Source organism: Nipponia nippon, unplaced genomic scaffold, assembly GCF_047370975.1.
Source record: "Nipponia nippon isolate SJK-2023a ecotype South Korea unplaced genomic scaffold, ASM4737097v1 scaffold_1, whole genome shotgun sequence".
Taxonomy (NCBI): Eukaryota; Metazoa; Chordata; class Aves; order Pelecaniformes; family Threskiornithidae; genus Nipponia; species Nipponia nippon.
This window is the reverse complement of record NW_028262290.1, coordinates 131,991,464-132,018,624: the sequence shown is the minus strand read 5'-3', so window position 1 is coordinate 132,018,624 and position 27,161 is coordinate 131,991,464. Positions and strand designations below refer to the sequence as shown.

Here is a 27,161-nt window from a genome sequence, read left to right as displayed (position 1 = left end):
TGTCCCTAAGCACCACATCTACATGCCTTTCAAATACCTCCAGGGATGGGGACTCAACCACTTCCCTGGGCAGCCTGGTCCAGTGCCTGACTACCCTTTTGGTGAAGAAGTTTTTCCTAATATCCAACCTAAACTTCCTCTGGCGCAGCTTGAGGCTGTTTCCTCTCGTCCTATCACTTGTTACTTGGGAGAAGGGACCAACCCCCACCTCACCACAACCTCCTTTCAGGTAGTTGTAAAGAGCGGCAAGGTCTCCCCTTGGCCTCCGCTTCTCCAGGCTAAACAACCCCAGCTCCCTCAGCCGCTCCTCATAAGACTTGTGCTCCAGACCCTTCAGTAGCTTCATTTCATTAACAAAACAAAGCCTCACTTTATTCCATGTGCAAACCTCTCTCCCTTCAAGCCCTTAAGCTGTTCAGCACCTTGTTATCAGTGGCATTAAAGCTGTAAACATCATACAAACACACAGAGAGGAAATTCATGCTAAAACGCAGCTTGAGCTGTCACAACCCTATTAAAAAAACGGGGACTGAAACACCAAGTATTTTGGCCAACACATTATTTCTGGAAGAGGGGCAGATGTAGCCACCAAGAGAGGGAAGCGGCTGCCTTTGGTTCACGCTTGTTTCCCTTCTCAGCCCATGCGAGCCTGAGGCGCTCGGCCACTTTGTCAAGGTAGGCCGCGGTCCTTCCGCGGGAGCTGGCGGGGCCTCCCCTCGCCCCTCGCTCACCCACAGGGACAGCCAACGCCCCGCCGGCCCCTCGGACAGGGCAGCGTCAACCCCCCCGGGCAGGGCAGGGCAGGGCAGGATCTCTAAGCACAGGCCCAGGGCCAGGCCCCGGGGCCGCCCCGCCGCTGACCGGGCCCGGGGCTCCCCGACGGAACCCCCCGCACCGCCCAGCCCCACCCCGCCGCGCTGCGCACGCGCGCCCCTCCGCCCGGCACGTGACGCGCCCCAGCCTCTCCGCTCTTTGTTTATCCCGCGTGGGGGCCGCGCGCTGGCCGATGGCGTCAGCGCGCCTCGCCCCGCCCCTCGCCCCAAGGGCCGCTTCCGCCGCGGCGAGGCGTCGCTCCGGTGTCGGCGGGGCGGGCGCTGCCTGCCTGCCTGCCTGCCTGCCTGCGGGCTCCCCGCTGCCCGGCGTCGGGAGCCGGTGGTCGCCGTCCGGCAGCTGGCGGGCGTCGCCTCGGCGGCGCGTGTGCCCCGGCGGGGGTGGCGGGCCGCCGGTGCCCGCGGCGGTGAGGGCGGGGGAGCATGGCCGCCCCCGGCTCGGAGAAGAGCAGCAAGAAGAAGACGGAGAAGAAGCTCGCCGCCCGCGAGGAGGCGAAGCTGCTGGCGAGCTTCATGGGGGTGATGAACACCATGCGCAAGCAGGTACGGCGGCGGGGCCTGGGGCCGCCCGTCGGCGCCCGGGGCTTGCGGCGGCGACCCGCGGGGCGGCCGCTCCTCGCCCGGCTCCGCCGCCGTGTCGGGCTCCGGCGGAGCGGAGCAGAAAGACGCTGGCAGGGGCTGCTTGGGTTTTTCCGTCTTCCGAGCTGGCCGGCAGCGAGCGCTGGGGAGGCCGGTGCCGCCGGGCCGGGCCGGGGTGCTGAGCGCCTGATCCCCTCCGGCGGCCTTGTCGCTGCGGAGGGTAGCTGCCGAAGCGCTGTCGTATGCCGACACGGCAAGCGTAACGAGTTCAGGTTCCACTTGCGACAGCTTCGTCTTGGTGCTGAAGGCGGAAGATGCGGTGTATTCGCTTCGTTACCGAACAGTGTCTTGCCTGTGGCAGTTCTGTCCTGTCGTTAGGACAGAAGTTAAACTGCAGTTGATTGCTGAGTTTTTCCGGTTGGAGAATTTGCACAGCCCTTTTCAAACAGAAACCTGAGGGGAGTAAAAAGATGTTGATGCTGAATTTTAACCAGGAGCTGTTCTGGGAACAAATGGACTGCGTATCCCCGTGAACAGTAACAGTATAGCGAAGCTGCAGCGGGAGGAGAGGGATGGCTGCAACCGTGGTTCGGTTTCACAGGTAGCATGCCGTCTTGTGCTTCGTACCCAACGCATCTGGCCATCTTGCTAAGAAGCCAGTGGCAGTACGGAGGGCTGGTGGCCTCATCTTGACAAATTCTGACCTTTTTGGCAGATCGGATTCCTAGATCAATAGTCTAATGATTAAAGGTGACTCTTCTGTTTGCCAATAGAGTAAGGGTGGTAACCAGATTTATCGTTATACAAGTGGATTTCAGTTGAGCTGTCCAAGCTGAAAGAAATGCTGATTTTCTCCCCCCCCCCCCCCCAAGCTCAGACTTCTGGTACAAGAGCAGAAGGATGATCTGTGTAACTCCTTGCATGTGAAGAAATCTTTCTCCACAGAGTAGGAGCTGGCTTGATTGTGGTGCTATGGTTAATTTAAAAACAATGATGTGGAGCCAGAATTAAAGCTGACTCTGAAGCCAGCTGTTCAAGAACAGTTGGGGGCTTGGTACTTGGCACTGTCATGTGTTCTATCTTCTAGGGTTTAGCTGCTTGCCTCCCAGTGTTAGTCTTGCCAAAGGCTCAGTCCGGCTTTTAGTGATGTGTTCATCAGCAGTCTGTGTCCTGGCCTAGCAAGTGATATCAGAGTGCTGATCCTGCTGTTCTCCAGCACTTCAGCCCTGTTCTTCTCTCACTAATACACAGTCAGTTGTGTTGTCTGCATAAGCCATTTCATGCAACTAAGCCTCTATGTATGAAAAACCAAACTGGTTTCAATGACTTCAGGTAGAGGAGTTGAGACTTAAAGCCTATGATCTGCTTTTTCAATGTAGGCTTTGTTTCTGTTCTAATTGGGTAAACATATTCCAGGGTGTAGCTGAGTTCATAACTCTGCTCATCGCTGTTTAGCTCATACCTCTGTCATTGTTGACAAGAGGATGCCAGATGCTATTATGCTTTGTAAGCAGATAGAGGAAATATTGCCCTCTCTTAGATGCATGTACAGCCCCTAGCACAGGGAAATCACAGTGCTTTACTGTGTCACTACTCCAGTGTGTGGCATTGCGTTGTTTTTCTATGTAAGTACCTCATCTTTCAGTGTAGTAGAGTGCCAGCTCTCATCTCGTTACAAGTTACTGTAAACAGGGGGAGAGAGGATCAGGATTAAGTGCTGTGAAATCTGTGTGTACTTCCAATTCAAATTTTAAAATCTGTTATGCCCGGGGAGGTGCAACTCTGAATTTTGCCTGCTATCAGTGTTTCCTGGAAACTTCTAATCTGACCTTGGATGGTGGCTTTGCATATCCCACCCAGTGCTGATGGCTCCAGTTCATGACACTCATACTTCTTCTAGGAGTTGTTTGTAAGAGGAGGTTAACTATTACTGGATGGGCAGGGGGAGGTGTGATTATATAGGATAAAATTAGGAAGTCAGCAGGAGCCAGAGGAAAATGTACTAGTTCAGCTGATTAGTTGTGCTAAAGTTTAAGAGGATTTATAGGCAGCTCACTCTTCTTGTATTTTGATAAGTCAAGGGCTATGCTGTGGTTATAAAACCTAAATATGGATTAAAAATTTCCTGTGATGGAAATAGCAACATGCATGTGGAGCACTAGCTATTTAAATGCATTAGTTTAATACTGTAGGAAAATGGGCCAATTGGAAAGTACAGCTAATTGTAAAGAGGCCGCTTCTTGTGTGAGCTGGGATCTAGAGGCAGCCTCCATGAGTACGGGAGTTTAGAGTAAATTATGGACATACCTGCATTTAGTACTGGTAAGATGTTGGGGGCAAGTGTGTTTAGTGCATGGAGGACTTCTTGCTCATCCCCAACATGAGACGGCCCATGTCTTTGTGGGTTTTACACAGCTATTTGACAGCATGTGCATAAATCCTTTGTTGCAACTTTGCAGCTGAGTGGTGTCAGCCAAGAGTGAAGTAATTGAGAATGAAGCTGGGACAGAGTTGCAAGGTGTTGCTGAACCTGTTATTTGGAAGACGAAGCGCCCTAATGCAAGCTCACGCTCGGGTGTGTCCTTTGGTTGATGTAACACCAGTCGTCTGTTGCCTCATTGAGGTGACTCGGTGACACCAATGGGTCCTTCTAAAAAGAGGTACAGAAATCCTCAGAAGAGCTTTAGTTGAAAGGGAACAGTCACACCCAGAAACATCCCAGGGAAAGAAATGAAAATGATAGTCTGTGTTGGCTGACAAATATTTCTTCCCACACCCAGAGAGGCCTTAGAATATCTGAGGTGCTTCAAATGCTGAGCTGAGGCACTAAATGTATCTTAGAAATGCAGTGTGGAGTTCAAGCAACAGTTGCAAATCTTAGCAAAGCTTGGCCACAGGATTTTATGGTATCTTGTACTGCTAGTTTCTGATGCTTGTTTTGAATCAGATGCACTAGGAATTTCAGCTTTAAAGGATTTCCTCTGAAACTTTTCTCGAATGGTCTCCTTTTTGTTGTTGTTTCAATCCTAAATGGTTTAAAGCTACAGATGTACAAAGGAAGCTGTATGTCACCCCTCATTAACTTCTAGTTAAAACTTTTTAAAAAAATATATTATTTATATTTTGTCCAACGTGTGCTTCTGAGTTTCCTTTCCTTCAAGAAACTAAAAGATAGTTTATTTGAAGGGGCTGCATATATGGATTATCAGCCTTGTTAGCTGTGCCCTAGATAATATTGCCTGTATGTGGAAAACATTCTCGCACTGTTCTAAGCAAGTATATACTTCCTGCAGTAGAAATGCTCTTTTCTGGGGTTAGTATTGGGATGGGTGTGGGTAAGTGTTTCTGAAAGTAGTTCCATGAACTCAAGGTAGTAGTCGAAAATTAATTCCTGTTTTTAGGAAGCAATGCTGCTCAGATTTTGTTTCTTAATAAAGAGGAACTTGTAATTAACTGTAGTATGGTGTACGTTTATTTTAGTCCATATGTTCTTAGAAAGGATACCATTTGAGAATCTATTCAAATTATGTGGTTTTATCCTAATCCCTTACTCTCCTCTCATGTCTCCTGACAACTTTTATAAGTACTGTCACTTTCCTTTCTCCTTCTAGTGCATGACAGTTCACACTTAGGGGAGAAACTAACTGCTTACATACAAATAGCAAACAAATGAGAAATAAAAATATTTTTTTTTTGTCTGGAAGTCAGTTGTTCATCAGGTGTGACCAGTCAACCCGTTCCATAGAAGTGGTATTTCTGGGATACATTTTCTTAAGTGTTCCGTTGAATGCTTTGAACTTGTTCATCACGTTCACTCCAGTTGGGCAATATGATGGCAGTCTTCAGATATGAGGTTCCTATGATTTTTTTTTTTTTTTTAAATCAACAGCTGAGTAGAGAAGAGAGACACTGGTGGATGAAAAGGGTGTAATGTAAATGCTGCCCCTGCTAGATGCTGCAGAGCCTATGTTATTGGAGGCGGATATAAATGCCACAGGAAAAACTTTAATGAGAGTTCATATGTTATTTGTGACTATCCTTAAGGTACTAGTTCATGGGGAAACTGAACTTTGCTAGCTTTCCAGGTTACTGAACTTAACTCTGACTTTCAGAAAATCTTTTTATTACATAATACTCTTGATTTGTGTGGATTAAGAAAAGCAGTGAATTTCCATAAGCTGTTTTTAAAGAAATATTGTTGAAAGATTTTTTTTAAATGCTGATCTTTGTGTTTTTTTGTTTGTCTGTTTTTTCCTCTGATTTAGAAAACTTTATGTGATGTCATTCTTATGGTTCAAGAAAGAAAGATCCCAGCTCACCGTGTTGTGCTTGCTTCAGCCAGTCATTTTTTTAACTTGATGTTTACTAGTAAGTCTTTTCAAAATTGATTGATTGTAAGCTTTCGTGATGATATCCTGTTAAACTTGTGGCTGACAAGCTGTTTACTTTATGAAAGTGATTAATTTCAGGGATAAGTGAAGATTTCCTCATTTTGTGTCCTTCTTCCATTCATCTTTGTTCACCCTTCCCCTCAGTTTCCCTTTAACTCTCTTTTGATCAAGTCAAGGGTTACTTCATATGTAAGCTCTCTTATTAATTGGAGCCCAAACACTGTATTAGAGTTGGTCTCCCTCCCTTAACCTGAAAATTGGGAGGTTTTACTCCCATGACAGAATTTGTCTGCCTCATTGCTTCCCACCGTTAGGCACTTCCACATATAAAACGGGCTTTCAGAAGTGTAAATATTCTTGCGTTTATGCTATCTTTACAAATTCAGTTATGTAGTATCTGTCTTACTTTTGTATGCCTTACCCATGAATTGTAAAATGTGCTAATGCGCTATAAAACATGCATTAAAGTCGAGTAGAAGTAAAACAACCGTGCCTTCCAATGGTCAGCTTGTAACCGTCTGTGGGCAAACTTAGAGTGCTGTGTCTGGATGTGGGAAGCTTGGAGCTGTCTCTATTGTTATCAGCTTGAATGTGAAAATAGCTTTTGACAGTGCAGCATGTGCTTCCTGTTTTTGGTAATGCTAACTTGGCAGTCTGCACTCCAATCAACAGCATCTATGACCTTGTCTATTTAATACAGTTTATCATAATTTACATAATACAAGCGTGTGCACACACCAGTTATCTTGTTTGTCCCACTGCCTCCTTTCCTGACTTGCATTAATAATCCTGGGAAAACAGCATTCAACTGTGTGCAGTTTTTAGCAGGTTCCAACCTTGTATAATCACTTTATTTTCTACCGTTTGCAAAACATACAATAACTAGAGTGGCTTATTGATGTAGTTTGTCTTTTAATCTATTTACAGCAAATATGCTTGAATCAAAGTCCTTTGAAGTGGAGCTAAAAGATGCAGAACCCGACATTATTGAACAGCTCGTGGAGTTTGCTTATACTGCAAGGTAGTTTTGTTATTTAAAGCTGACACTTTTTTTAGGAAGCCTGCCAATTGTAAAATGATAAAATAGTAAAATAATGCTTCTATGATTCATCAGTTTTGTTACCATTACAATTCTTTACTGTTTAAAGCCTGATGCGACTAGACCTTCTATCCTTCTTCCCTTTTCCTTTTTATTTAATCAGTAGGAAGCCCTACAGAGTAAAGAGAGTGGTAGTTGTCTCCAAAAAGCAATTCAAAGCACTTCAAGCTTTTGACTTCAGTGTTGGAATCAAATGGTATTTCCCATTGTTCTGAAATTCAGGCCCTTATTGATATCAGCAGGGTTTCTCTTTATGGCCATGGTAGCTACCGCACAGAACCATTTCCAGGAGTTACACCTTCATCTCAGGACAGGCAGCATGGATTACTGCTCTGTGAACAGCATTTCCTTCCTATCTCAGGTTGTCAATGTGTTTGGGTTTTGTTTTTTGGTTTTTTTGTTTGTTTTTTTTTTTTTTTAACAGAGCTTGTGCAGATGACTAGGATTGTAAACAGTACTTCTTAATCAGCTCTTATGACCAATGGATGGCAGGCCTTTCATCTTTGTACTAATGGGATTAACTCTCCTTAGGAAGGCTTTCTCCTGTCTTTGAGAGGAATCTTGTTCTATGCTCCATCAGTGGTAAGAGATAGCCAGTGTCAGCACCCCGGCCATATGGTTGCCTCCCCGGGTGCGCAAGCCCTTGTCTGTGGGCTGTGTACCTTCTCTTGAAGCACTGCCAAACTGGTTGTTCTGCTTGTGCGCCCTGGGCAAATCAGCCAGAGCAGTCTTGACAATGAGTTTAGAGAGAATTTGCTGATGCCTGTTTAGGAGTAGGAGACTCAGAAAAAAGGTTCTGTTCATTTTCTGTTTTGTGAAAGCGGCTAATCACACAGGTCAAAGTACGGTACTGCAGAGGGCCTGTGTTAAAGGCTTATTCTTCAGAATCCAGGACTGTTTACTCTTTGCCCTTGCTCAGTAAAGTCGAGCAAATGACACCCATTTGGAAAGATGATGAAGGGAGGTTGCGTCTTCAGACTGTGTGAAAGATTCTTGGGCAAATAGCAGGGAAATAATTTTGCCATTTATGTGAATTGGTGTAAGTTGCTTTTTTTTTTTTTTTTACTACAACAAAGTAGGTAATTTTAGTGATGCTAATTCTACACCTTCTGTTTTGCAGAATCTCAGTTAACAGCAATAATGTCCAGTCTTTACTAGATGCAGCAAACCAATATCAGATTGAACCTGTGAAAAAAATGTGTGTGGACTTTTTAAAAGAACAAGTTGATGCTTCCAATTGTCTTGGTAAGAGAAATGCAGACTTAAATTTACTGTTTATTTTTTAACTTTGCTGTTCCTGAAAAATAGGTAGTATTGCCTAAAAGACAGTAATATTTGGCTAAATCCAGGCACATAAAAATAATTTTGCTCTGAATCTGAACTATTGTCCCTTGCTGTAGATAAAAAAATCTGGCAGTTGTCTTTGCCAGTATCAGGGTCCAGTGACTGTGCTAGGTCTCATCCCAGCTTGGCAGCACCTTGGAGCTTCTTGTCTGTTAGAGAACCTCAGCTGTTCAGTAAGGTGGAGCTTTCAGTTGTTATTACTGTACTTGGAGACAGAATTTGACAGAGTTGTAATTTCTACAAAACTAGCATATCTTCTAAAAGTACGAACAGGATAAGTTTAGGTTACTTTTGTTTGCGGTTGCTCTTCATTTTGAAGAATCCATGAATGTCATCTGGGCAGTTTTGATATTTAATACGTTCTGTAGCCCTAATGTGAACTCGGTGTTACAGAAAAGGTAGACAACAAGTAGAACTAAATGCTTTTAAATGCTTAAGATTTGGTGCACTTCTATTTAGTTAGAGATTAAAGATAAACTTGTTTATAGGGTTTCTTATTGACGTTTGTCATGTAATTCTCCTAGTAACATCTCAATCATGTTATAGGTGTTTATAATATCAATAGAAATGTTTTGTGGAGTATCTGAATTAAATGATTCAATTGACACTTCGGTGCAGTACAGCTGTTGCTCTGAAACAACTGCTGGAAGAAAGACGTTACCTTCTAAGAAAAATGTCACTTACGCTTACTTTAAGGCATATTCGCTCGTCTGTTTTTTGTTAACTAGAAAATCAATTATGGTCTCTAACACTTGCATTCTTTGTTGCTAATTTATAGCAAACAGGGAGATAAAGATTAAATAAATTTTTCCTCAAGGCATTGTTTACAAGTTGAAATGTCTTCTGTGCAGACTCTTAGGCAAGTCCATAGTTCATTTAAAAAAAAAGTGTATTTGAAAGAAACCATGGCTTATTTTGAATCTCTTGAAATTTTGTCACGAGGTGATACGCTTGGATTTTATCTTTCTAGTTTGCATTTTACTACTTCAAGCAGCTCAGGCTAGTTGCAGCCTGTAGGTTGGTGGGTTGCTTCTGCCCCACTTGCCATCTCCTCCATAGAAGGAGGAGGAAGACTGTAGCATGATGAGCAAAAGCTGCTGCTGAAAAGCTCTGTGCTTACCTGGTTTCTAATGGGAAGGTTGGATATGATGCTTCTCAGTAGCAGTTGCTATTTATACCTTTATGCCAACCTGCTGCCCTTGCAGCAGCATCAGCTTGACTTTTTTGTGTTAGTCTGCAGCTGACTGTGCTACCTGTATAGAAAAGTCCCAGTTCACTGTGACTCTTGAAGGAAATTGGGCTTGGTTGGTGACTGCTGCTGCATGAGCAGGTCAGGGAGGTCATAAAACCTGGATCCAGTTTCTCAAGCTGTTCTGGTTAGACTTTGTTATTGTGATATGGCTCACACCTGGTTTAGGTACTGTTACCTCCTTTGTAATGGGGAAAGAAACAGTGAGGAAATAGTGCTGGAGAGCTAGTTAATACAGCAAGTGGTGCAGGTCTGGCTCTCCAATTAGTTTGGTAGGGATAGGGATCAGAAGCTTGTGCTTGTCTTAGTCTGTCTTCAGTTGCAGATGAGTTATGACAGCATGTGTTTTAAAGGGGGGGGCACGGGGGAAGCATGGTAATAAATACTAAACTGGGGTTGCAAGTATCACTGGAATTATGGTAATTTTATTCTATTTTAATATATTAAAGTTAATTGCCATTCAAGTTTGGAAAGGTTTTTTTCTTAATTTTTCCTTCATAGGTATAAGTGTGTTAGCAGAATGCCTAGACTGTCCAGAACTGAAAGCCACTGCAGATGACTTTATCCATCAGCACTTCACTGAAGTTTACAAGACAGATGAGTTTCTTCAGCTTGATGTTAAGCGTGTGACACATCTCTTGAACCAAGATACATTGACCGTGAGGGCAGAAGACCAGGTGAGATACCTGTTTCGTACCAGCTAAAAGCATTGAACTTCACTATCTTTTTTTTTTTAATCAAGAACTGATTTAAAGTATCTCACTTCTGATGTTCCCACAGTATATGATGCACATAGTGCTTGCTAAATCGTAGAATAAAAGGTGCATCCTAGCTTGGTCAAAACCAAATATTAATGAATATCCACGCTTCAAGTGTGGTTATTATGTGTCGTTTCAGCAAACTAAGAAGTAGTCATAAAGGGAGTAAGCAAAGCAGTTTCCTCTATCGAGATAGCTATAGGGCTTCTGATTCCATAGTATGTGAGCTGAATTAAGTTTGATGTATTACAGCAGTTGCTCGTAGATTGGGGTTCACGTGCTGTCGGTGAAAGTGAGCTACTTCAAAGTGGCAAGCGAACTGCACCTTAATGGCTGCATGTCTCTACCCGAGTATGGTCTCAGCCCATTTCAGAGAGGAGTTGCTTCTGATGGAAACATATGCATACACAAGTTAAGCTTGGGGAACTGGGGGACTTGGAAGCAAGATGAACAAAACACTGAAAGCTAGATGCATTGACAGTGATGGATTGATGGAAGGCCCTTATTTAGGGAGTGGACACAAAAGTTTAGGTGGCTGAAAGGAGCCTTGGAGTTTCACTCAACTAAAAGTTGTAACCTGTGGTAGAAATTGCATTCACAGCTCTCCCATTTGGAAAGCTTGATTCAGTTTATAGCACAGCCCTGAATGCTTGTTCGCCAGCTGGTTATTCCTACTGCAGGAAAATAGGAAGAGTATAGGTGTGTCTGCACTGCAGCACAAAGGGGTGATTGCAGTATGGTTGTAGCTGCTGGGTACTTCTTGTAGCCTCTCAGTCAAATCCATTGAAACCATACTGAAATCTTGCCTTTCTAGCTGTGCTGTTCTGGTGCTTGAACTAGGTAATTTAAGTTTGTTTGGGTATGTCATCATGAGTCAACTCACACCTTTGAAGTGCAACAGAAGGATCTCATAGTCAAGATGATATGCATATTCACTTAGATAGAAATGAATGTTTTCCTGACTCTGAAGTTTAGCTTTCGTAGAATTAATGAATTTTCTTCAATGTGTCTCTTGCAGTAAAAAGCTTCAATGAAAATAAGAATTACCAAGAGTGGAGGATAATATCAGGTGACTAGAATATGACAGTTGGCTAGTTATAAGTATAAATATGAGTTATGTCACGGTTTAACATTCTTACCATGTGCTGGGGAAAGTTCAGGTCACAGGGTAACATTCTCAAAGCTGGAAGTGTTGTTTAGCTTGCAGCGAAAATGACTCTTTAGAATTTGTTCTTGAAGTTCTGTTGGTAAGGTAGGATGGCATGCTTTAACTTGGCAGCAGTGGTAGAAATCTTGTGTAGGCAGTATGACATCATTAAAATTCCTTTAGGAAAGTGGCAGTGTGCAGTATGCCAGTGACACTAGAGGAGTCTTATTTCTCAGGAGTACTGCTAGAAAGCTGACACTATACTCTAACTTTTCTATTGGTGTAAAGCATAAATACATTTAGTAAAAAAGGAAGGTAGCTTTAATTACTAGCTGTCCTATTTTTCCTGTATGCAAGTAATGTTTCTGTTGACGAAAGGATACAATATTCCTGTCCCAGTCATTCTGTTGCATTTTCTTAGGTGATTGAATTGAGCCTTAGATTTCTTCTTTATTTCTTTACTCTCCCTTGCTCCTTGGTCATTTTGCAGGATTATTGCTGAGGTGGTTGAGCAGTCCTTCTGAATAACTCAAATTCTGCCATTAAATGTCTTTCCGCATTATATCTCGGTCACTCTCCACTGATCACTGTGATCAGTTTCAGCTACAGGAGTAGGTATTGACTGTGCTATCACTTGTAACGAAGTTAGTGCTGACTCTGAAGTGGCAGCATAGTAGATAAACTTGCTATGTCCAAGAGCACCATTGAAGTATCTTACTATATAGGTAATATTGGATTTTCATTTCATTCCTTCCTGGCCCAGAGGACAATCATAAATAGAGCAGATTTCTTGGTTAACTTCCCTGTTCTGTCTCACTGCCCCCTAAGAAAGCCCATTATCTTTTCCTGTAAAGAGGAGATAGAGAGCAGGCTCTCTGGTAAATTTATGGCAGCCTGCAGCTAAAAAATTAAAATGGTCCCCTAAGACACAACAATAGCAATATATTTGGACCCCCAACACTATGATTTAGTAACAGAAGCAGTTTGTCAGCTCAGGAGACTATTATCAAGTAGAAACTATTTCAGCATTTCTGGTGAAGTATTATCTGTGTTTGTGACATGGAACTCGAAGCATGTTAGTCTTAGCCTGGTACAGGGGTTAACCCATTAAAGCGAATTGCAGATTCATGCTTCCCATTTGGAAGAAAAGGAGAAGAAGAAAAAAAAAAGGCTAAATAGTAGAAGTAGTGTTTTGGGTTTTTTTTTTAAGTCTGTAGATGGGTTTTATTCTGTGGTTGTGCATTTGTTTTACTTCATGTTTGAGCATTGTCTTTTTTGGTGTTTTGTTGGTTGTTTTGTTGTGGGGTTGGGGTTTTTTTGGAAGATGGTGATGGATCCCCACATACTAAACTGTTAGTGTAAGTTAAACCGCTAGTGTAAGTTAACCTCCAATAGGCAGAAGAATCAATTTGGAGCATTAAGTTTTTGTTATTTGTCTTACTGTGTCGTGATGTACCTTTATCCTTTTCTTTCCTTCTCTCTTGTTTAAGGTTTATGATGCAGCAGTCAGATGGCTGAAGTATGATGAGCCAAATCGCCAGCCGTACATGGTTGATATTCTTGCTAAAGTCCGATTTCCTCTTATATCAAAGAACTTCTTAAGTAAAACAGTTCAGGCTGAACCACTTATTCAGGATAACCCAGAATGCCTTAAAATGGTGATCAGTAAGTTGACTTCTAGCTGAAATCTTTAATGTTCTGTATAATTAAAAAAATGCTGTGAAATTTTTGAAAACTGTTTGCTTTAAAATGCTCTGACAACATTTTCACATTGAATTCATCTGACTCTGTTCCCTCTAGGATGCTGCATTTAGTTGAAGTTGGATTAGCAGATGATCATGTAAATAAAACCCAGTTCATGTAACAGAGTGTGACTTTCATTTATTTTCTGCTAGCAAATTACATGGGCTCCGTGATGAGTAATGGAATGGAGATTTTGTCAATGAGTCATTAGGGTAATTGGAAGTGTTAGTGTGCCTTTGGGACAGGCTAGTAACTTCAATATTGTTCATGTTTATATGTGCATTAATAAAAAAGATTTATGTAAAAATTTTGAATATTACAAAGCTTTCCTAAGCAAATTAGAACGTTAAACAGATGTTGCACTATTGACCGTTGCGTTCTCAAGGTGCAGATGGGATGGGGAACAAGCTTCACTTTTGGTTTTAGACACCATTTGTGAAATTTTATCGTGTAAGAAAGAAAAGCCTAGATGTTGATAAATATTCTGGAAGGAAATTTTCTAATCTTGGTAGAGGTTAACTAGTTGGCTTCATTTTAGTGTAGAGCTAAAAACCGGTATGCAACTGTTTTCCCTCAGTCAATGAGCAAGGTTCAAATTAATCTATATGTTGGTAAGTATTTGCTGACCATCGACATCTCAGTCATACTTCTTGTGTGACATGAAGTTGGGTGCATTGTTTAAGAAATAAGGATTTTTTTTTTGCCTGGTTTTAGTGGCTTGTAGCGTCACTAATATTTTTGTGTTCTTTGGAATGTTTTTTAGGAGGATGCTTATTTTCTTATACCAATTGTAACTAATGTTTTGCATTGTCAAGCTAAGAATGAAAGTGAGGGGTTTTCATGAGGTACAATATGCTAGAGATGCCTGCTTTATTAATCAGAAATTGGAGGGTGAGGAGGCAGGCACAGTTGGTTTCTGGTTGTATTCAAGTCCCTTCTTTTAGTATTGTCCTCTTTAGGCTCCCAGGTCTGCCATTCCTTTTCTTTGGGTTTGCTTCCTTTTGCCTGTTTCAATGCAACAAATGTAGTTGCTTGTTAATATTGGCTAAATGAGCTGGTCGATAAATTGGTATATAACGTGAGTCCATGTCCTATTTTCACATGGAGCAGGCAATTTGAAATAGGATGTAAATCTGGATGTATGCTCCCATCCTCCTGTGCTGCTGTGCATTCTTCCCTTTTAAATCAAAGCTGTATAGGTGTAATGTAGAAACTTGGTTTCCCCTTTTCCCTCCCTTCCCTCTCGCCCCCATCCCTGCCTCTGAAACATCCCTTTCCAGGTAGGAGCTACACTGGATCTGCAACAGTTGTTGTCTTCCTTCCAGGTGGGATGCGATACCATCTACTTTCCCCAGAAGACAGAGAAGAGTTAGTGGAAGGTACGCGACCAAGAAGAAAAAAGCATGATTATCGCATTGCTTTGTTTGGAGGCTCACAGCCCCAGTCCTGCAGATATTTTAATCCAAAGGTAATCGTTACCTCAGAATGCATTAAGATTCACTGTTTGTAATCTTAGGTATTTTATTTGCTGATGATATTAACTAAGACATAATGATCTACAAAATGGTATTAGGAAGGATGTATTCCGTGCCTCTTGGGTATACAGTTGGAAGAGTATGGTTAATTAGGAATTTTCAAATCTGTGTACCTAGATGTAATACTTCATTTTGAATAGAATGATTATGTGTTTGTTTATTGGCAATATTAGATATGGAGTTCTGATTAATCCATCAGAGTTGAGAATTGATCGATATGTGCATCCCACAGCTGGAAATAAATAAAAGGTCACCGAAACATCAAGCAGTCGGTTAGGAGTATATGAAAGTCTGTATGCATGTGCATGCACGTATGTGTTCAGAGAATAACTAAAAGCAATTTCTTTTTAGCGCAAGTTAAATTATTGGCCCATATGTTAGTGTAGAACCCAGTTTTAGATTGCAAGGTGTTTTTTCAGTGCATTTATTATAAATACGCAACCACTTCTAAATCCCAATGGTTCACAACTTTGTTTGTTCTTAAGAGTATATAAGGAGAAGAATTGGGAGCCAAGTATTACGTAAGTGGAAAAGAGTAAAAAAAACATAGAGATGGCCAATTTAGAGCAAGCAAGCAAGCTTTGCCTGAATCTTGTTTCCATGTTTCCTGAATAAAATCAAGCCACAGGAATGGTGTCTATTTCAGCTATGCAGACTAGATGGTCTAGAAACATCAGCTGCATGCAGAAGGATTATCCATACTCTGTTTTACCAGACAAGCACATGCAGTAATGCAGAAGAAAGTTGCTATGTGAACATCAGGGCTCTCTAAGTTATGAGATCACATACATGTAATATTTTGTTGCAGAAATTCTGGTTGTTCTAACTCAGCATATTAAATGCTTGTTATAATTTCAAACAGCTTTGTGTCTTATCTGTGTGAACTTTATAGTCAATGTGAGCCCTGTCAAATGTAATTCAGAATGAATGAGCCCTCGGGATGTGTTTTGAACTCATCATTCACATTCCCTTATGTAAGATAAAATTGAAGCCACCTTCTTTGAACGCCACTCAAGTCTGGGGAAAAAAAGCCTGCCAGCTTTGCTGACCTTGTTTGAGACACATTTAATATGTATTTTTATTGGGAATTCCAAATTCCTAAATAATGACCACCTTTTTTCTTCATACACATACTCAAGTAAGATAAGCAGTACTCCAGCTGGGGGTGAGGAGGTGAGGGGAACAGAGCAGATAATTCTTTCCTTTCCAAGGTCTGAGTTGGGGAAGCCTTTGATCAGGGCATTCATCCTTTTCAAACAGTTACTTGGTTTTGGCATTTTAACAAGTTGTAATTCACCCAGGATGCTCTGACCTTTCTTTTATTAGAAGAAAATCGGATCAAAGTTTCTTTCTCTTAATCTCCAGTTATTTATGTTGGAATAAAGCTAATTTTAGGCAGGATGGCAACTAGCTTTGAGACTTACTGTCCCAGTCATTAATTGGCAATGGTATTATCAGCGTAGCGTGCATGTGGTCTCTTTACCAACCTGACTGATAGGTTAAATTCCATAAGTGCCCAATGTCAATGGTGGTCAGAACTCAAAAGATAGGGGTTGTTGCTTCATCACTCTTTATAAACTAATATACCCCCCCCCAAGTTGTCACCACGTATTTTCTGAAAACTTAATCTTGTTTGAAAAATAATAATCTCAGTGCATGCTGAGTGGGAGTGACAGGCAAAGACTTAAAACTAAAAGGAAAGTTATGTATGCAGTTAGGTGATCTTCAGTCAGACCTAAACTATAATATTACAAAGAAATCTCGTTTGTGGACAAAAAGTCATATCTATCTAACTCTACATAAAGCATAGGATAAAATGGCTTATTTTTTTCATAGGCTATTTGTCCAGGCATAACACCAAAAAAACCTGAGTTTGGAAGAAATTTTGCAGAGCTGCCTCTTGATCAAGCTTTATGGCCTTGCATGTGGATTAATCAGGGCGGCAGGGGGAGGGGGGTGGGCAGGCAGAGAAGGAAAAGTAAAAAAAAGTGGGTAGTTGGAGATCTTGATTCTAACAAGCATGTCTTCCTTGAATGTTTTTCTAGTGCTTATATGCTTTCTTGGGTATTCTTAGCTAGCCTGTCATGTCTTGTTGAATAGCTTTTACTTACTTCATGTCCAACTCTAAGCTATTTAAAGATCCTTTTCTGGATGTTTTGCTTGAGTATCCGAGTTTGATCTTTAATTAACTGCGACAGTAGCTTCTTACATGCAACAAACCAAGGATCCAGAACCCCTGTTGAATTATCATCGTGTGCATGCAAAATAAGTGGGGGATGTAAGGCTCCAATGCTGCAAAGACTATCTCACGTTTAACTCACTCTAATTAGTCTCATCAAAAGATGATGGGAGCGTCACAGAGCAGAGAATTAAAGTTGTTTATGTACTTTTGCAAGGTTAGGACCTTGGTAAAGAATTGAAATTTTGTTTGTTGTCTGTTGAACTGATTGAATAGTGACCTAGTCCTTCACTTTTGATTTTAATTAAATTCAATAATTTAATTCTTTATGTCAGCTAAAGACACAGTTCAAAACAAAGGTTATGTTTTTCCTGAAAATATTTTCTCAGTTGTGATATAAATTTCAACAATTCTAACACTATAAAACTAGTGCAAAAATTTTTAATTTTCACTCATTGCTTTGCATGCAAAATTAGTCTCTAAAGTTGATATTCATTGCCTTGTTGTTAAAAAGGGTTCTTTAAATAAGAATGGATTGGATACTCTGTGTTATTTGTTGAGACTGTTAGCAGTATTACTTTAAGTCTGTATTTGTTGTCTTTGTTGCACTGTAACTGATACTTCTATTGATGCATGTACTTCATCAAGAGAGTAAAATGATGCAACAGGACAGATGCAGACGAGCATAAAACTTGTGGAGTGATCTGGCACTATTTTGAGTAGATATGTTTGTTTTCAGAATACTACTAGAAATCCTAGATGTCCTATTAACAGTGGTGGGAAGCATTTTCTTGTTGAATTTTCCACAGGATATTTTTTAAAAGCTGCTTTTTTTTTTTTCCCCAAGTTGGGAATAAAATAGTTTTTGTTTTATGAATTCTTGATAAAAATTTATACATGACTTTATGGGATTTTGACCAGCAATATGCTTGTTCTTTTGAAATTGCTGTCTCTAGTGACCAGAAATGGCTGGAAGTTTTAACTTTTTAGCAGTGCAAAATCCAGCAATGGCAAGTAAAAAGAAGCAGATGCCTGACAATGCTATTTCTTGATGATTAAGGGAACCAGTATACCTTTTATGAGGAGACAGAGCTGTAGTCAATAAGCTATTAGTGAGGAGGTTCATATTAGGCATGTCTGTTGTTTTCCCTGACAAACTTGGAAGAGGAGATATCAACTGAAAAAAAGGGAAAAGTCTTAAACCAAAGGAGGTACTTTTTCACATGGCCCGTAATTACATGTGCCATTCTTGTCACAGGGTCTTGTGGCTGCTAGGAGTTCAGGTAGTTTTAATAAGTGATTAAATAAATTCATGAAAGAGAAGAAAGTCTTTCAAAAACTATTAAATACAAAGGTACAGCTTCTGCCTCTGGTGTCCTGCATCACAATTTGTTGAAAACAAAAAACAGCAGGGAAGGTGTCACCATATACCTATCTTGGTCTTTCTTTCCCTACTCAGCCCCCCAAAAATGAGGCTTGCCAATGCCCAGGGCTGTGTGTATCTTGACTGTGGCATGAAACAACTTTTCTGCGTAATTGTTAAATGTGTAAAATGCATAAATTGAAATCAATTCTATGTGATGCAGACTAACACTGAAGAGCATTACAAGAGAATGACCTAAATTGCTTCCTGCTGAAAGAGGAGGACACTGCTGAATATGCTCAGGTTATGGCTTTTCATTTGATAAAGGTGTGGATGAAATGGTAGCTATGAACTGAAGCCATAAAAGTGGGTCAGATCACAGCCCTTTCTAACAGTAAAGGAAAACAACAGGATTTTTTGTAAAAGTGCCAGAAGTTTGAGCTAGAAAATATGTTGATCTTGCACAATGCACTAAGACATTTTCTTAAGATTTATGCAGCTATTTATTTTGCCATGCTGTAGTATGGCTTTCCTTTCTAGGATGCCCCAGGACCTGTTTCTCACCATAAAGGGCCACATGCACCTGCCAGCTCTTCTTGATATGGGGGATGCTACAAGAAAAGATTGTAAGATGTTTTGGACTATAACATGCTCTGCCTCTCTTTCTTTGAACCCCCATGTAGGAGTCGCTGTTCTTCCTCATTGACCAAGGTGTTTGAAGTATGTCCTTGCTAAGAAAATGTAATGATGTAACGTCTTGTGTGAACCATTACAATGAAGGTCATTCAGCAGGTTGAGCTAGACCATCCTGAGGTGGCACAGATAACAGTTAAGGTCCCATACTTTCCTGTTCAGTATAGGATACAAGCTATGCTCATGGAATATGTGAGATGCTTTTACTCAAGAAGTGTTTCTTGTGCTGTATGCTATCCCGGTCTGCCATCAGTTGCTGAGTTTGGTGTTCTTAAGGCTTTGGGTAGCATTCCTGCCCATATTTGATAGTCACTGATTTTGCCAATCCATGCAAAATCAGTTTCTAGGCAACATGACTGCCAGTATTTGTGATGGAGCATTACCCTATTTCTCATGCTATCAACTGTGGATAGCTATAGATCGTTTGTGTTTTGTAAATTCTGTAAATAAGCTTCTAGCTGTCATGGTAATAAAGTATGTATCAGAGCTTTTTAACTGAGTTGCTTGTCAATTTGGATATTATCTTCTCCTTTTTCCATCGCCTTTGTTTGGTACATTCTGTATTTTATTTTTTTTAGAAAGAATCTGTTACTATATGTAAGATGTCTTTTTCCATTCCTATAAAAGAAAATGCAATCCTGCTTTATTGATCACATGCATTGTTTCTGACATGATAGCAGCAGGAAGTCAATTATGTTGGGAAAAAAAATATCTGTTTTTCAGGAAAGCTGTACTGGGTGCACACAGGGAATGAGGAAATAGAAATTCATAATGTCATGGTTCATTGCAGCTAACTATGTGTCTAAGAGAATTTTTCAAGAGTACGCCTGAGGAGTATTCTTCAATAAACAGTATTCATGTTTGTTTTGAAAAGGAACTTTAAAACTGACCATATCTAAATCTCTATGAAAAGCTCTGTTTGAAAAAACACTCGCTGTGCAGGTAAGTGTTATAATCTATTAGACATTACCTGTTCTTTGTAATGCAGGATTACAGCTGGACAGACATCCGATGTCCCTTTGAAAAGCGCAGGGATGCAGCTTGTGTCTTCTGGGACAACGTAGTTTATATTTTGGGTGGTTCCCAGCTCTTCCCTATAAAGCGAATGGACTGCTACAATGTGGTGAAGGATAGCTGGTATTCCAAGCTAGGACCTCCAACACCTCGAGATAGCCTTGCAGCCTGTGCTGCTGAGGGCAAAATTTATACATCTGGTGGTTCAGAAGTGGGTAAGACACTAAAAATCTTTAAAACAAACCAAAAAAAAAAAAGCACAAACAAACATACCTGGAAATTTTTCTGGTTTTTGCATGAATGTTGAAAAGAAACTGCACGTTGCCATGTTAGCCTAATGAGTTTATTTTCCCATATTTAGAATTTTATCCTCCCTACAATCCAACAATCTATTTCTGTTGTGTTTTTAAAATGGTTTCACTGATTGAAGTGATGATATTTACATTAACTAGAGCATAAAGTACACTGCAACTCCTAAGAGTTCACTAGGGACAAGGAAATACATTTAGCTAGCTTCCATAAATCCACAGAACTCTGTGGTTTAAAATTTTCTGTGATACATGGCCAGAATAGCTGCATTTTGACAATGGCATTCCTTGTATACAACATATGTTGGGCCTAATGAGGTTTTTCAAGGGAAAAAGGGTGGGGGGAAAAAAGCTTTGGAAGCTACTGCTTTTGGTGGTGCAATCATATCTGGCCCTGTAAAGGAATTTGTCCAATTTTTCTGTCAAATGACAGGAGTTATCTTCTGTTAGTTTGTTATTCTCTTGGTTTGCTTCAGTAAATGGAGAAATACTACTTTCTGTAGGTGTTATTACTCATAATAGTAAAAAAAAAAAATTAACACCATTGGGCTTTTTTTTCTCCCCAAGAAACGTAGCGGGTGACTTATGCTGTGTGTTACAGCAACATTTTAAATTTATTTTTTCTAAATCCAATACATCATCAGCAAACCAAAGTTGGAATGTAGGTATGCTATATCCATAAAAATACAGAGCTTTAAAAAAAGCCATGTTCTTGGGGAGAGAAAAAAAAAGAGGAAAAAAAACAAAAACAAAAAACCTGACGCCAGGGAGAAATTTTCTAGTAGATCCTTTTGAGTTCTGCCTTGCTGCAGAGAGAAGTGAGCAGAGGAAAAAAGGTCATAATCGGTACTTAACATTGATAAGTCACTTAATGGGAAGTTGTGACATCTAGGTAATGTTATCTGACTTCTAAAATACTTTCGGAGGTCTAGTGTAGCAGCAGATTAAACAGTTCCTAGCTGCCACCTAGTGTGGTAAATGTGAAATAGCACCTTTCCCATTACTTGAAATAGGCTTAACTAAGGCTGCATTGGGAAACTTGGAACACTACAGTGTCTCGTAAATCTTCCTAGTTTCCCACGTCAGTTTATGAGGGAGTATGATACAAACTTTGATTGTATACTTTATTTTCTAATACATTGTAATTAGTTAATACAACTGTAATGGAAATTTTAACTTAGGAGTTTTCTTTTAAATCTACCCTCACATTACTGCACAGTTTCACTTTGCTTTCCATAAATATTCAAGACAGAATAGTAAAAGCTAAAATTTAATAACAGAGTTTATTTTGCCTGTACTTTTTTCTTCTTTGGAATCCAGTGAACACTGCTTGTTTGGAAACGTCTGTCTATCCTGAATCTAGTATTTTCTAATTTGGAGCAGGCAATTATGTGAAACCATTAATCAGAGAAAATGCTGCAGTGTGTTTAGCTGTAGAGAAATCTAAAAATTGCATGCTTTTTGCATTGATTGAAGAGTTTGAAAAACAAATTACTGTGCCAGTCCATTACAGAAACAAGGCTTGTTTCCCCTTTTTGAATTGATGGGAGTACTGTTTTATTTGCAATAGCTACCAGAGTTTGAAAGCTAAACATACTAAATTCTTTCACTATATTTCGGTGCAGGAAAAATATTTAACATTATACTGACAGCATACTGAAAATGGAAGCTTTCACCTTTTTTTTTTTTTTTAAAAAAAAAAGATATTAAAGGCAGTTCTGCTGTATTTCCCATGGATGAGAATTTCTACATCTTCAAAGCAATAAGGATGTGTATTTACATCAAGGAAAAAATACATCCCACTCTGTACAGTTCTTTGTGATAATGAGAATTACATGGTAGGAATAAACAAATGCACAGTTTATAGAACTCTGCTCCTGTATCTTGGGTCTGGAAACATAGCACTGTTTTGAGGGTTCAGATCCCCAGCTGGTAGTGAGTGCTGCTAGTGTGATACTATTTTTAGGAGTAGAAAGCCGAGGAAAAAGACGCACAAGAAAAGGCACCTCTAACTGTTCTAGGTGAATATATCTATTGAAACAAAGGGGAGAAGGATCCTGGTTCTTTTCTGAGAAAGTTGTATCCAGCATTCTCTTCTCTGGCTATAGTTCAGCTGGTTACCTGAGCACAAGTCTTTAAGCTCCCATCTATCATTCATTTGATTTCAGTAATAGTTTTATTGGTCCTTGAGGGAGGAGTACACAGACCTTGCACTTCCAGAAAATAAGTATCTGCCAGTCCCCAGGAAAAAAGGAAAATGGTGAGGGGTAGCTGTCTTGTGGTTGCTAATAATTCAGGAGTATGTTATGACATAATCAAGCAATCAGATTCCAAAGGCAACAAGTATTCTGGGAATTGGGCAAGTCAAATTGCTTAGAGAAAAGACTCATGTGAATCTGTACTAAGTTTACAAAGCTGGTTTCATCTTCACATCTGAAAGTTCAATAAATGTCCAAGTAGTGAGAGTAGCATGAGATGATGACAGTATGATCGGTAATTTATATGCATCTCTGTTCAGTGTTTATTCTCCCCCTAAAAAAAAAAAAAAATCCTCATCATTTGTTTTTGTTTTTAAACACAAACAGCAATTTTATAAACTTGCATATTTTGGAACAAAAGAGTCAAAAGAATTGCAAGTATGTACTTTCTGAATAGTACCAAGTTTCAAGTTGGCTAGTTCTGCTTTTGGAGGTGGGAAAGCAGCTTTCCCTTTTCAACTAACACATAAAGCATCAATTTGATAATTACTGTTAACTCTTCTCTCAAAAGACAACCATAAAAAATTAATGCCCCTTTGGTGGGTTTCTATTTTTTTAAGGAAATTCTGCACTGTATTTATTTGAATGCTATGACACGAGAACAGAAAGCTGGCACACAAAGCCCAGCATGCTGACTCAGCGATGCAGCCACGGAATGGTAGAGGCGAATGGTCTCATTTATGTGTGTGGAGGAAGCTTGGGAAACAATGTTTCTGGAAGAGTCCTAAATTCCTGTGAAGTTTATGATCCAGCCACCGAAACGTAAGTATTGTATCAGTTCTGATTACTTTTGGTCACTTGTGGCTTTGCTCACTCCGTAAATAACTGAGGTATAGATGAATAGGAAGAATTATATGTGGTAAGGAATTTTCCTGAGTTAAGCAGTAATAAATCAGTTATTTGTAGTTTTACTTAAAAGGCAGTTTTTCTTAAGCAGCTTGCTTCTATATTTCATTTTTCTAATGCTAGGTTTTATTTACGTATTTTATACTTATTTTCTAGGAACTAAATCGTGAGTTCTCCTGTTTTGTTTGGTTTTCTTTTCCCCAGGTGGACTGAGCTGTGTCCAATGATTGAAGCCAGGAAGAATCACGGGCTGGTGTTCGTAAAGGACAAAATATTTGCTGTGGGTGGACAAAATGGCTTAGGTACTTTAATTCTATTAACTCTCTAGCTGGTCACACAAGGTTTCATGGGGGCCTTTTTTCTTTTGCAAAGAATTCATTCTACTCTGTTCAGCTTGAAAAACTTTGAGCAGTACCATAAAACATGTCCTGTTTTTTGTCACATCATTGTTGCCTTCCTACTTCCACCTCCCTGCTTTACTGTATCTTATTTTTCAGACTCTTTTACCAATGACAGTACTGTCAAATTCAGATGTGCACCCATACTGTAGCCCAGTTCTGCAGTAGTTAATATGGCTAAACCAGTCATCTGAGAAAAGATAATCTTGGTTTTAGTTATTCTTTATATAGTTTGAGAGATTTTAGCATTCTTTTGACAGACAGGTGAAGGTGTAGCCACTTATTTAGGAACTTCAGTCTAAAGATTTAAACGCTAGTCAGCTATTCTAAAGTGGTGAAAAAGTAAGAACTTTTTTTGACTGGCTTACTTTTGAAATATGACTTACTGCCATGGGCAGGTCATTTATGATCTGTCTATCTCCTTGTCTTTAAAACTAGAATAATAATAGTTTATTTCCCAGGAGAATTGAATTTTAATTACACAAGGTTTCTGAAGTGCTTTTCAAAATGGAAAATTCTCAGCTATGAGGTTTATTAATCACTATTTATGGTAATTGGAATATTTGATTTCAGATTAATGCTATTTTAGAATATAGCTTGTATTTTAATTAGCTGCTAAAACTATTCCAGCATGATTGATTTCTAATGCAAAAATATCAGTAGATGCATTTTTTGCACACACGCTTTATCAGTCACTCATAGCCAGAGCTGCCATTTTGTAAAATGTTAGTGTATTCACTGAATGCTTATTTTAGAGGTGTGTACTATTGAACCAATAAGTTAAAGTATTATTTTGCTGTTCGTATTCTGTAACCTGACTGATTAATTGTTCTGATTTGTAAAATAATGGGGAAGAGTTATGTCTGGGGCAAAATACTCATACCTCTTAACATTATATAAAGGTTTCTTAATCTCTCAGATCTAATAATTCAGGAGTGGAAGTGAAAACTCTGTGACTTGTGTTACAATTGTTGAACAGGCATAACAGGATGATTGTAGATATTGTAAAGTCTAATTACTAGCCTATTCTTAAGGAAGTAAATCTTAGTCACAAAATCTACTATTCTCTAATAAATTTTGATTCCCTTGGTCCTTTTCAAAGGGACTTAGGCTTTTAAACTTCAATAATTTTAATATCATAATGGAGAGAGACATCCTCTATCAATAAATGACCAATTTAGGTAAAGGTACTGGTGACCCCTCTAGAATAAAATGTCCTCACCATAGGGAAGTTTCAGGTGGATTCCTGAGTTTTAGTCACTAGCCACAAATCCGTAAGAAATTCGGCATTGTTAGTTCTTCTGTTCGTGACGTAACGTTAGAATCTCTAGAAAGCCTAAAGCGTGACACTTGTTACAACACATCTTGCTTTCAGCCTCCTTTTTACTTTTCTCTGTTTCTGTATTTATAAAAGGGTAAACCACTAGTTTAGAAAGCTGTGGCCTTTTTTTCACTTTTTTTTTTACTCTAGGATTTAGGTTTTAATCTAAGCCTTGAAAATAAAGACTAAGTTTAATGAAGCATTTGTATGCTCTACTTCAGTCCGTACGGTATAATGTAATAAGCAGTTATCTATTTCATTGCTTTGTAGGTGGCCTTGATAATGTAGAATATTACGATATCAAGATGAATGAATGGAAGATGGTGTCTCCAATGCCATGGAAAGGTGTAACAGTGAAGTGTGCTGCTGTGGGATCTATAGTCTATGTCCTGGCTGGTTTTCAGGGTGTTGGTCGATTAGGGCACATTCTTGAATATAATACTGAAACAGACAAGTGGATAGCCAACTCCAAAGTCCGTGCTTTCCCAGTGACAAGTTGTTTAATCTGTGTTGTAGACACTTGTGGGGCAAATGAAGAAACTTTAGAGACCTGAAGACCTGTAGGAGATGCTGAGACATTCTTCAAGAACTTGGGGAAAGATGGCTATTGGTGCTTTGCTTCCATGTTTTACTGAATCTTGTTAAACTGAGTAATAGGAAAAACTGATGCAGTCTTTCAATTTGTATATACAGCATATTGTATAACATGGATTTTGTCATGCCCATTTTCTTGTCTGTTTTAAGAAATGGGGATGTGTTTTGAGAATCCACTTACCTAGCTGAGATCATATGGCATCTTCCTTTAAAAGAACTCTGTGTGTGGCCTTGTCAAAAACAGACCCAATCAAATTCTTTAGAAGAACTCAAAGCATTTGGTGAAGATAAGGTTTCTGGTTAAATGACACTTTATCAAGCTCAGTTGCAGAGATTCTTCATTTAATAAAGGTGAGTAAATGCAGCTTGGGTCATAAGAAATGCAAGCAAAAATTTTTCTAATTTATACCTACCTGCAGAAATCTTACTAGGATATGGTGAAGATTTTCCTCAGGAAAGACAAAGGACAGCAGTATAATAAAGATTCCCATGGTGAATGCGGATAGGTTATACAGCTCTCTAGATTATGACAGCTGCCCTCTTCCAGTGACTTTCTTCCATCATTTGCATGACTGCGTATCAATTTTTAAAGTTAGACAGGCCATATATATAGATTAGAGAAACACTTTGCTAATGACATCTTTGGCATTTTGGGGAGCTTTCACAGAAAGATTTTCTTTTTTTTTTTTTTTTTATTATACTGAGGTAGGGGGATGGTGGGGGAAGTCTACAATAATTGTGCACTATAATTAGCAAGTTGGAAACTTGGGATTAATTTTCAATATATCTTCCCAGGCATCAGACTGTATATACTGTAGATGCCAAACCAGTAGCGAAGATGGGGATAGGAATGGGAAAGCAAAGTCAATACAACAAATGTATTGATTTTCTTGAAAATGACTGTTTTTAAAATGACATGAACCAAGTCATTAAAGATACTTTATAGAAGTCTTCTAAAGTTGCACATGGTTATTAATCTCTGGTTTATAAGCATATAGTTCTGTAAATGTTTTCAGCCAACATGATAGTAAATTTCTTCCAGTGTAGAAGTTCAGCTTGCCAAGCTATCGGTGTCAACCCTGTGTACATCTTCCAACTTCTGGAAAACTATACAAGTGATGTATGTACGTCTGTCCTGCTTCCAGGCTGGATTTATTAGTATCTTCATCCTAACTTTGTCACCTCTCTTCTAACTTGCTAATTTTTTCAGATCTGTTTCTATGAGACTATCAAGATAACTTAAAAAATTGGTGCTTGCCTACCTGTACCTTATGCGTCTCTGGTGGTGTGGATTTTTAGTCTGTTTTATTTCTGAAGATCCTCCACGTTCTCATAAGTAGTATAAATTCCAGTTTTCAAAGTCAGTGCTTCTTTGTAGACTTCCTCCTGGTCTTCTTCCTCATCCTAACCACTCTGCATGTACAGAAAGTAGTAGATGGACGCATGGGCTTCATAGTGGTTCCTGCAACTCAGTTCTTTATTCAAGTAGTAAGTGAATGCTATGAAGCTTTT

General features: G+C 39.8%; 1 protein-coding gene across 7 annotated transcripts; it reads left to right on the top strand.

Annotated features, from left to right (window-relative positions):
- The first annotated feature begins 1,007 nt into the window (after nt 1–1,007).
- Nucleotides 1,008–26,611, top strand: KLHL7 (kelch like family member 7). 7 transcript variants are annotated; one of them, XM_087773267.1, is made up of 12 exons: nt 1,234–1,373; nt 3,869–4,069; nt 5,675–5,777; nt 6,728–6,821; nt 8,020–8,144; nt 9,994–10,169; nt 12,888–13,062; nt 14,466–14,608; nt 19,899–20,139; nt 23,051–23,252; nt 23,541–23,638; nt 25,326–26,611. In XM_087773267.1, the coding sequence occupies exons 3-12, from the start codon at nt 5,699–5,701 to the stop codon at nt 25,607–25,609; spliced, it is 1,617 nt and encodes a 538-aa protein (XP_087629393.1). In that variant the 5' UTR covers nt 1,234–1,373; nt 3,869–4,069; nt 5,675–5,698; the 3' UTR covers nt 25,610–26,611. The 7 variants fall into 7 exon arrangements, with proteins under 7 accessions (XP_087629384.1, XP_087629378.1, XP_087629393.1 ...); XM_087773252.1 differs by lacking the exon at nt 3,869–4,069 and having other exon boundaries at nt 1,112–1,373; XM_087773275.1 differs by lacking the exons at nt 1,234–1,373; nt 3,869–4,069 and having other exon boundaries at nt 5,673–5,777; nt 6,705–6,821.
- The last annotated feature ends 550 nt before the right edge of the window (nt 26,612–27,161 follow it).

Excerpts from the sequence above, each read along its gene's own strand:
- KLHL7 (XM_087773252.1), top strand. The coding sequence starts at position 1,254 with ATGGCCGCCCCCGGCTCGGAGAAGAGCAGCAAGAAGAAGACGGAGAAG. Across the intron at positions 13,063-14,465 it reads ATGCCTTAAAATGGTGATCA|GTGGGATGCGATACCATCTA; the intron begins GTAAGTTGACTT and ends TCTTCCTTCCAG. Across the intron at positions 14,609-19,898 it reads GCAGATATTTTAATCCAAAG|GATTACAGCTGGACAGACAT; the intron begins GTAATCGTTACC and ends TTTGTAATGCAG.